At 31.2% G+C, this 11,130-nt stretch overlaps 2 protein-coding genes and 1 non-coding gene across 3 annotated transcripts; 1 reads left to right on the top strand and 2 right to left on the bottom strand.

The window, feature by feature from the left end:
• Positions 1-3: 3 nt before the first annotated feature.
• Positions 4-1,588, bottom strand: LOC126668906 (serpin-Z2A-like). The gene is made up of 2 exons (XM_050362136.2): positions 1,063-1,588; positions 4-923 (listed from the first exon to the last, which is right to left on the bottom strand). Exons 1-2 carry the CDS (start codon positions 1,540-1,542, stop codon positions 150-152), a joined length of 1,254 nt encoding a protein of 417 aa, XP_050218093.1. The 5' UTR covers positions 1,543-1,588; the 3' UTR covers positions 4-149.
• Positions 1,589-3,574: 1,986 nt separating this feature from the next.
• LOC126670904 (U1 spliceosomal RNA) lies at positions 3,575-3,735 on the top strand. The gene has a single exon (XR_007638893.1). It is a non-coding gene; the product is annotated as a U1 spliceosomal RNA (small nuclear RNA).
• A 2,867-nt stretch (positions 3,736-6,602) lies between these two features.
• On the bottom strand, positions 6,603-7,781 carry LOC126670304 (serpin-ZXA-like). The gene is made up of 2 exons (XM_050364002.2): positions 7,638-7,781; positions 6,603-7,502 (listed from the first exon to the last, which is right to left on the bottom strand). The coding sequence occupies exons 1-2, from the start codon at positions 7,779-7,781 to the stop codon at positions 6,696-6,698; spliced, it is 951 nt and encodes a 316-aa protein (XP_050219959.1). The 3' UTR covers positions 6,603-6,695.
• Between the last annotated feature and the right edge of the window lie 3,349 nt (positions 7,782-11,130).

Below are 11,130 nucleotides of genomic sequence, written 5' to 3'. Positions count from 1 at the left end.
ATATTCATGTGAAAGAATTGAATTTTATAAATATATTGTGTTTTCGTGCAACATATTCATGTGAAACGATTGAATTTTATAAGTCACAATTTTGATGAACAAAATCCAACGGAAAAAAATACGAGACAACAAGAGATCATTAAACGTTGCTAAAGAGGATTGAGAACAGCTCCGGTGAAAAGAACAATTCTCGACATCTCTTCTCTAATGACGAACATGAAAGGATGATCTGCAACAAAACTCGGCGGAGGAGGATATCGAGCTTGTTGAGCCATAGCCATGACAGTAACAGCAGCTGCAACTGTGCCTTCTTCGTCAACTTCAATATAAGCTTTGTGAATTGCATCAGATATATAACCTGAAGAATCAACTATTTCCGACAGGTCTCCGGTGTCCACAAATATCAAATCAAGTCCTAGTTTTTTCATGATTTCTACAACATCAAAATCATATGAAATTTTAAACTTTGGAATCCTCATGTCAGAAAGTTCCACTTGTTGAAGATCCCAATTTTCACGTAGAAAACTCGGATCAGAATTGAATTTTTGCATTAATTCTTGGAGTCCAACTTTTTCATCAGGAAGAAAGATAAACATTGAGTATTGCTTATTGTTATCTTTGCCTTTATTGTAGTGCAGTTTGAGAAGCTTGAATCCGTCAAATGATCCGTAAAAATGAAGAATGTTGAAATAATTCATCCTCATGAATGGAACTTTAATTGTTTTTCCGTCGAGGAGATGAAAATCTTCATTTCGAGTTCTTGAGGTATCAAATGGATGCACCCAAGTTCCTTTGAAATATAATGCATTTGCAAGTGCAAGTATTGTATTACTATTAAAGAATCCATGCGGAAGAAGATCAACAATTAGCCCTTTGGTAGCTTTTTTGGCCCACAAATTCACTTCTTCTCTTACTTGCTCAGCCTGCAAAGAGTTATTATATGCGGTCTTATCATCAATCTATCCATTTAATTACTAACAATCTGTTATGTTAATTTTGCAAGTCTTCACAAATATATTCAAATAATTAATTTCTGAAAGTAAAATATATGGATGCGTGTACCTGGTTCACAAAGTCAACGGATTCGGCTTTGGCCTTGTAAACATCTTGAGCTAAACTTTTGAAAGAAGGCTTAATGGTGAACACCCGATCCACCCAAATCCCATTCACAAAACAAACGATCGGTCCTTCATTTCTCTTATCGTCTCCCCGGTTAGGTTCTGCAAGTGTTTTTTCAGAGTCAAGAAAATCTGGACTAGTAGCTTCCAGATCCATAATTCGAGAAGATTGAGCATTGAGCCGAGTTATGTTTTCAGATTCAAGAAAGCTAAGCAGCTGCTTCAATGTTCGTCCCTTAGCGCCGGAAGCAACCATGTTCAGCATAGCATGCAGTGACATTGGAGATAAAACTATATTTTCTTGGCGGCCAGTATGGATTTCTTTGAGAATTATATGCCTTGCCATGCGCATACCGAATTCTAAATTGTTGTTATTATCTCTATAAACTGTGTCGATCTCCATAGGACTTGGATCAGAATCCATAGCAAAAAACAGAAGCAAAATACTTTGTTTTGTTTTGTTTTATCTCTTGAGTCAATATATAATAGAATGAGATGCATATATGCTTTGACTAGGGGTGTGCATTGTGTTCCAACCGAATCAAACTGAACCAAAATTTTACTTTTTTTAAAAAAATTGAACCGAACTCATTTTTTCAAACTAAACCGAATTGAATAGGTTGGTCCGATTTAGTTTACTTTAAAATATAACACTTTTTTTAAAGTCAAAACTAAACTGAATCAAACATTTAAATTTTAATTATCATTTTAAATCAAACCAAATCAAATTTATCAGCTCGATTTAATTCGATTTTTCAGTTTTGGTCGGGTTTTCCCACAACCCTGATACACATTATATATGGGTGGGTGGTAGTAGCATATGCAAATTTAGGGAATTTTAGGCTCATTTCGTCACTAAACTTTGTCAAATGTATCATTTTGGTATACATTGTCAATTTGTATCTCATTTTGGTGACTGTACCTTTTGAAATTATAATTAAGCTTTATACTGAGTTTATAACTGGATTTGCAATATTGTCTGCTGTATTAGCGATATGGATGCATGTTCCTGAGACGTGGCTTTGTCACCTTAATAATGAATAATAAATGATATGACTACTAATGAGTGATTAAATCTGGTCGGTCTGTTGAACTAATTAAAAACCAGACAGCTATCCAGTCCAACTGGTTAGATTGATTGAACTAAATTGAACCGATAGCTAAACCAGTTAAACTAAAAATTAAACCACTTGTACATAATTTTACTTGATCCGTAGTTAAACCGAAAATCGGAGGCTTTAACCGTTCGACCACCTATTCAATTTTTAGAACATTGCTACAAACATGAAAATATTAATTGTCATAGAATCTAGAAGTGGCAAAAGAAAGTGAACTCATCATCATTTTGGTATTTAACATATTCGGTAACTTTTAGGAGATGAATTGGAAAATTGTAACTAAATTGATAAATTAAATAAAATTTGATGATCAAATGAACTAAAAACCAAGTTGCTAAGAAGCACGGAAACTTCGACAAAGTTGCGTTTCCCGTTTCGGAAACGTTTCGGAAACCGGAAACTCTTGGACACCCGTACGAAACGTTTCGGGCCGTTTCTGTAAATAATAAAAATTAAAATTTGTAAAAAAAATTAAAATTATTACCCACAAATAAAAAAATCTAACTAGTTACCCATAAATTTTACATTCGCATTGCCCACAATACATCAAATATACTTATTTTTGTTGAATTATATCATATTTTTTATATATTTATAAAATTTTAAATATTTAGTATATTAAAATAAATTATTTTGTTAATTATCATAAATATTTTTATAATATTTTTATAAATATATCCCTACATTTTTATTATTTACACGTTTCCCCCACGTTTCGTGTCCTTCATTTTGAAAAAATTTCGTTTCCCCGTGTCCGTTTCGTATCGTTTCCGTTTCCCGTTTCCGTTTCCGTGCTACCTAGCCAAGTTGGCTTCAAATTTAAGCAGAAAGCCGCGTATAGTAATAAATTTGAGAAGTAAACGTTAAGCACAAAAATCATTCACAATATTTGATCAATTCATAGTCAAACAAAATATTTACTAATGTTTATTTCAATTCAGCAATGCATTTCATTTTTTAAGATTATATTTCATGTAAAACTAAGTAATATTACTTAATGAATTATATTTGAAGTTAGAATACAATTGAAATATTAAATAAAATAAACTATTACTACTATTTTAATGTAACAATTTATAAAAAAATTGATTACTCTGATAACAAAATACAGTTAAATTCTTAATTAAAATATTACACTTGAATTACATAACAAAATAAAATCACCACTAGGCCACTACTAATTTATATAATAGTAGCAAGTTTTAAAAAAAGAAAACAATGCACATGTATTATAGTTGGACTGTATTGACTGACCAAATTAGAGTCCCACATCGAAAGAATGTACGAGAGAAGCATGAGAAATGGAGGATAAATAGATTGGAAATAGAACAGAGAAACATACTTACCTGGACGGGGTCAATTGGCGATCATGAAGGTCCATGGCCTAGGTAGTTGGTCTCCATTGCACTTTGGAGATGCATCTGCCTAAAGTCTTCTCAAGTAGAAGAGCTTACGTCATAATTTGTGATAGTGGGGGCCTGCGTTCGCGCGGCCCCTATCAATATTTAGTCTCCAATCTTTATCTGCCTGTTCAACCATATATAGTCGATAAATAATGTTCATTGAGAATTTTTTTACAAGAGCAACTAAGATTGGGAGGTACTGGGTCCGATCCGGACCGTCGACAGTTTTTGAACAAAGCAAAAACCCGTCCTCATAACATTAGCAATCACTAACATCCTCATCTGAAAAAAGTAATGAGTAAAGGATCAGTTTATCCCCTGAATTTGGCACGAACTATCAAATAATCAAATCACCCCAGAACTATGCAAAACCGGATCGGTTTCACCCTTTTGACCAAAAAAGAGAGTAGGATTACATAATCTAAAATATTAACTCTAATTAAATCTAATTAACTTCAACTAATCTTAATTAAAATTATAATTAATCCTAATTAATTAAAACTGTAATTAATAAAAAACAATGACTTTTTCTACACTTTTTCCTAATTAGCTTAATTAAATATAACTAAACCTAATTACATCCTAATTAAACACCACAATTAGATATAAACAGTTAACAATCACCATTATTGTAATAATAAAATCAAACTATCCAAACTAAGAATTCAAAATCAAAATCCAAAATTAAGCTCAAAATCAAACAAACAAATTAAACAAAAAAAATAAGCCATCCATTTAATGACAGAGCAGGAGCAGCAGCAACAACGGAGGGAATCGGTGGCGGCGGCGAGTTTTTGAGGAAATCGGTGGCAGCAGCAACAACGGAGCAGCTTCTTCATGTCGAACAACCGTCACAACTAATAACGACTCATTTCTCCTCTTTACTCACTGGTGCCGTCTATAAAGTCCGTTCTTCTAAACTCCGTCATGTGGCTCCGTCTTGTGAAGAATCAGTGGTCTGGTGTAGGAGAGGAAGACAAATCAACAATGTTTATAAGGAGCAGCGGGGACGAATTGAGGAGCACCGGCGATGAGTTAAAGAGGAAGACGGTTGCGGGAATGGATATGAAGAAGAAGAAGGTTTGATATTGAATCGTGGGTTATATTTTTTGGATACTGAATTAGGTTAGATTTGAAAATGAAAAAGGTGAAAAGAGATCCTTCATCTTTTATTTAAGAACTAATTTGATTTGTTAAGTTTAAAAATATAGGAGATATATTTGAAATTTTAAAATATTTTGATGTCAATTTAAAGAATAAAGTGAAAATAAAGGATTTTTTAAAACTTTTAACCATCTAAAACTGGAGAGTGTGTTAACTTTCGAGGGTGAGAGTGGGGAAGGGGGTATTTGATACATTTTTGCATAATTCTGAGGTGATTTGATCTACTTTTGCGAGGTTGGGCTTATTTGATATTTCGTGCAAAGTTTAGGGAGGTTTTTGATCCTTTACTCAAAAAGTAATACTATTAGAGGACATTGAAAATAACAATAGATTTAATAATTAATTATAATCAATAAACTATACCTCAGATAATATAAATGACAGGCAGTAAACTATTAGGTCGTGAGTTTAATTTTTCTATTAAACACTCTTTCTTCTCCAATCATAAAACAAAATTAACCAATATACAATTATACTTTATCAAAAGAGTTCAGTCATAGGTTTCAAACAATCTTTATAAAACATTATACTCCCTCCGTCCCAATAAAGTTGTCCACTTTACCTTTATCACACAGTTTAAGAAAAATAATTATTGTTTATGAATTTTGTAAAATTTTCCTTACTTTTCTTATTATACGTACCCCTATTTAATATAGGGTCAACTTGTAATTTATTTTCAATTTACTTATTAGTGGATTTTAAATAGGACTAATATAGAAAAATTGAGTGTAAAAATTAGTTAATTTTAGTGGACAAAAGTTTTGGGAGAAAAATATTTCTCAAAGTGTACAACTCTATTAGGACAGAGAGAGTATATCTCAATTTAATTGAGTACTTTGATTAAAAAAATAGAAACTATACGTTATATTAATTTTGAAATGAATAAATATTTTAATTTAGAGTGGAAAAACTAAGCTAAATCAAATAATAAAAAAGACTGTAAAACCAATTAATTCAGACCGGGTTTTTCGGGTCCATCGGGTTTCCGGACTGGTCGAACAAATTTTAACGGGTTTATTAAAAAGAGAGTTTTAAGAGTAATCCGGCACGGCCAAGACACCGGTCCACTGTTTTTCCCGTTGAAACCATGTCAAATAATAATACTTTTATAACATGGCACCTCACATAACAATATAGTTTTTAATATTTAATCATTTAAAAAATAATTTTTATTTTTGACTTTTATTGTTTATAATTCAAATTTTCAAAATCGTCAATTTTAACTTATTTTTCAATTTTTAATTTTTAATTTTTAATTTCAATTATAGCCATTTGTTTAAATTGAAGTCGAAATATGTTCATATATGCCTTCATATTTGATTTTTTTTTTCATTCTAATATGAACAAATAGCTACGATTAATAATGAAAATTGAGAAATAAGCTAAAACTGACAATTTTTAAAGTTTGATCCATAAATAAAAAAACAAAAAAGAAAAAAGCATGATTTTTAGATGATTAATCTTATTTTTAAACGTAACTAATTGCATCTCGAAAATGTAAATTTTTTTTTCCTTAAGAAATTAAAAGTTCTAGAAGTAACTTGATACGAATTAAAATTTCAGTATCAAACCGAGGAAAAATTCTTTGGTAGATACCACATTATTCGTATACTAAGCCACTCACGGACTAAGCCACTTATAATATGAGTGGTTTAGTGTACGAATGACGTGCTAAACTCGGTCTATCTAAGAACTTCTCCAAACTGAGACATAAGCTAACAATTCGACACCACCGAGGCTTTTAAACCATCAAATCGCACAAAAGTCTGGCAAGCATTTCGACAAAAGTTTTCCAACTAACCAAAGATTCTCAGCATTATAATGATTTCTGCAACTACATAATAAACTAAAATTGAATAATTCTAGTAAGTCTAATGCGAAAAAACAGAATCCTAGACATCCGAAAGAGGATTAAAAACAGCTCCATTGAAAAGAACAATCCCAGATATGTCCTCTTTAATGATGAACATGAAAGGATGGTCTGCAACAAAACTTGGTGGGGGAGGGTACATTGGTCCTGCACATCCACAATCATCAGACATGAGACTGGCTGCAGCAGCAACCGTTCCTTCTTCGTTTACTTCAACACGCGCCTTGTGAACTGCCTTCGACACAAAAACATCGGAGTAATCATCGACTACTTCCGACACCTCTCTATTTCTCTCAAACAGCAAGTTCAACCCCAACTCTTGCATAATTTCTAAAGCATTTAAATCATATGAGAATTTAAACTTTGGAATCCACAACTCATCAAGTTCTTGTCGCTGAAGATCCCAATTCTTGCGTAAAAAACTTGAATCTGTATTGAACTTGTGAATCAATTCTGTTAGTCCGTCGATCTTATGAGGAAGAAAGATGTACATTGAATAATGGTGGTGGTTGTTGTTGTTGTTGGCGCCCGTTTTATATGGAATCTTGAGAATCTTGAAACCATCAAATGATCCATAATAATGTTCTGCATAATAATAGCTAGTCATGAAGGGAGCTTTAATGGATTTTTCGCCGTTGAGGAGATGAAAGTCTTTATTCCTAGTTGCTGAGGCATCAAAATTATGAAGCCAAGTTCCTTTGAAGTAGAGTGCATTTGCAAGTGCAAGAATTGTATCGCTACTGAAGAATCCGGAAGGAAGAAGATCAACAATTAGCCCTTTGGTTTCTTTGCTTGCCCACAGATTCACTTTTTCTCTCACTTGCTCACTCTGCACATTTTAAAACCAATTTTAAAAGTAGGCTTAACGAAAAAAGTCGATAAAATGGAGTATTTTTCATTGATTAAACCTTGGCAGAAAGTTTAGTTTATTACTTATGTAAAAAAGTAAAGAATGGAAGAATACCTGATTTGAAAAATCAGCAGACTCGACTTTGGCCTTGTAAACATCTTCTGCTAACTGTTTGTAAGAAGACTTAATATTGAAGTGATGATCCACCCAAATCCCGCCAACAAAAGAAATGACCGGTCCTTGATCGCGGCTGCTCATAGAGAGTTGTACATTTTAAGTTTCAATAAATTCTTGACTAGTCGTCGTAAGTTCCATAATCTGAGAAGATTGAGCGTTGAGGTGGTCAATGCTATCAGATTCAAGAAAGCTCAGCAGTTGCTCTAAAGTTCGTCCTTTGGTGCCGGAAGCAACCAAATTCAGCATAGCATGGAGTGATAACGGAGACACGACTATATTTTTTTTGCATCCATTAGTGATTTCTTTGAGAATAATATGTCTAGCCATGCGCATCCCAAATTCCAAATTGTTGTTGTTTTTTACAACATCCGTTTCCTTCTCCATAGGACTCTGGTCGGTCTCCATAAGAATAATGCTGTTCTATAAGAGAAATAAGCAAGTTACGAAGATACAGAGATGAGATACATGTACAAAATGATAGATTAATTGATAAGTTATATGCAGTTGTATCGAAAATTTAGCCATAAATTAAGCTAAAAACCCTGCATATTGGGGTGCTGTGATTAGCTATTGCTATATTTTTAGCACGGTATATGAACTTTCTATGTTAATTCGTAACTAAAAGGCTTAATGCTTTAAAAAAACTCCGACCTTGCAACCCTTTTTTGATCCAAACTTATTAATATCGAATGTAGAGCAGGGTGGCACCCAAAAGATAATACAATTTCGCTGCAACTGTATCACTTCTGCTGATATAAAGACAAACACTCCATAAACTTTCACATGTAAAAGACAAAAATTTAAATTCCAACCTCACAGGAGAATATGAAGACTTGACATGAATACGTAAAAGAAAGCACATGGTTAGACTTGATGTAAAATAAATAAGCAATGTTGTTAAAATAGATGAGGAAGAAACTATGAATTGTTAAAAGAAACACTTGAGGCAATTCAGAAAAATAAAAAAGTCAGAGAAAAAGATATGTGCTGCTTCAATTCACTAGTTCACGACAACATCTTTTCAATTTTAGGTCGTCTATTTATACGGGTAAATTACTAAAACCCCCTTGTGCACCCATCTGGTAATTTTTCCATTAGTTAGTTCAATCAATTCAAATGGTTAAATTTGACCCTTGAACTTATTTTTTATCCAGTTTCAATGCAATTTTTAAAATAATTTTAATTTGTTTCTCTTTGAATTAAATAGAGAGCAGGGTTGCCCCCAAAAGATGTTACAATTTTGCTGCAATTGTATCACTTCTGCATATAAAGGAAAACACTCCGTAAATTCTCAACTAATGAATGGTAACTTAAATTATGTAAGCACTGACGGAGCAAGAATTTTTACTTTGAGAGGTCAAATTATAATATATATTATATAAAAGAGTAATTTTTAAAAGTAGGGAGGGCCAAATTGTAAAACTTAATAACTTTAGATACTAACTTTTATAGTTCTTGATAGTTGGAGGGGGCCATGGCTATATAAGCGTTGTACAATAACTGTTAGATTATGAGTTCAATTTCTTCTACAAACTGCTTTGTCTGATATCGACTTTTTGGAATATGTTATTCCAGTCTATTGTGCATATATTATATTCAGTTCTGTGATTTTAATATAAATTTTTGATTTAAAAAGTAAAAAAAAGGGACGGAAATTGAAATTCCAACCCACAGGAGAATATGAACACTTGAATTGAATAACATCAGATAAAGGAAGAAATTATAAATTGTTAAAAGAAACACTTACTTGAGATGAGAGAGGCGAATAGTAATTCGAAAAATTAAATTAAAAAATCAGAGAAAACGATATCTGCTGGTCCAATTTACTCTTTCAAGAGGAGAGCTTTATAATGGTAGGTCAGGGATAGAATAAGAGAAAATGACAAAACTATACAAAAAATGAAAGCAAATAACAACATTACTTAATCAGCCAAATAATTACATCAACACATACAAAATCTGAAAAATTACATCAAATACATACTCCACAAGAAGCTGACACGTTGCAAGGAGAGAAGGGTAGAAAAAAAGTCAAAAACGCGTCAGAATAGGTCAAAAACGCGTCTGACATGCGTCTGACACGCGCATCATAACTGTTCGTCAGTCACGCGTCAGTTCGTCAAACTATTTAAACATGTATCATTTATGTATCTGATATGTATCATATATGAATCTAGTACATACCTGATTATTACTTTTTCATATTTTTAAAACAAACATAAATTTATAAATAAATAAATATATTATTAATATGTATTATTTATGTGTCTCTAAGGTGTATTTATAATATATTTTAAATTAAAATATATATGTATCACGTGCTTTAATTAAAATTCACGCATCAAATAATATCAATTACATTTTAATATGTTACTATTCACTATAAATTGAAGCATAAAAATAATAAGTTATGAGGTGTATATATAATATCAAAATGTTATTGATATTATTTGATATTTTATTGTCTTTGAGGTGTATATATAATATATTTTAAATTAAAGATACACCTGTCACATACTTTAATTGAAATTCATGCATCAATAACATCTTTATATGTTACTCGATATAAACATCTTTAATATACATGATATATACACAAAAAAAAGAACTCATAACAATATTATCCACTTCATTAGCATTAAAATATATTTTTCTCTTTATTTGCAACAATTTCTCATTATGCGTCTCAACTATTTCTGATATGTGTAAGAGATGTATTGTATATGTATAGTATTTGTATGTGAGTTGTATATTTAACGCATTGAATATATAATTTACGGATAGTTAAAATATATTTATAACATATATTAAATAAAAATATGCCACATGCTCTGTAAATTGTATAAAATATTTATCAATGATACGTATTAATAATATATTTATCATGTTTTAATTGTATATGAAAGATGTATCTAACGAATACATCTAAAAGACATATATTAAGGATGTGTATATCATGTATAAATTATATATCAACGATGTATCTGTTTAATACATTTTAAAAATATATCTATCATATATATAAATTATTTATCAGAGATATATCAAATATGCAATACATGTAATAAAATTTTCGATAAGTTTTAGATGTATAAAAATATCAGTAATAAAACTTAAAAAGGGACAATAAGTAGAGGGTTCCGAACAACGAATATGTATCAAATATGTATTGCAAATGTATTTGATATGTATTTGAGGTGTATCGTATATGTATCGTAGATGTATCAAATCTTTTTTTCAAATATCTTTTGTATGTATCAAATATTCATCGGTTGATTCAATTAAATCGATAAAAAAGTAAAAAATAACAAATTAAAAGTTTAATTGATTCAATTAATTAAACTTCGATTTACTACATCTAGTTCACTTTTCGATCCAAGATTAAAAAAAAGATTAACTCATCTATGCGTCGATTAGCTATTTTTTTTAA

The sequence above is a fragment of the Mercurialis annua genome, linkage group LG2 (genome assembly GCF_937616625.2).
Source record: "Mercurialis annua linkage group LG2, ddMerAnnu1.2, whole genome shotgun sequence".
In the NCBI taxonomy this organism is placed as follows: domain Eukaryota; kingdom Viridiplantae; phylum Streptophyta; class Magnoliopsida; order Malpighiales; family Euphorbiaceae; genus Mercurialis; species Mercurialis annua.
Note: the sequence above shows the minus strand (reverse complement) of the source record. Positions and strands in the feature narration are given on the sequence as shown.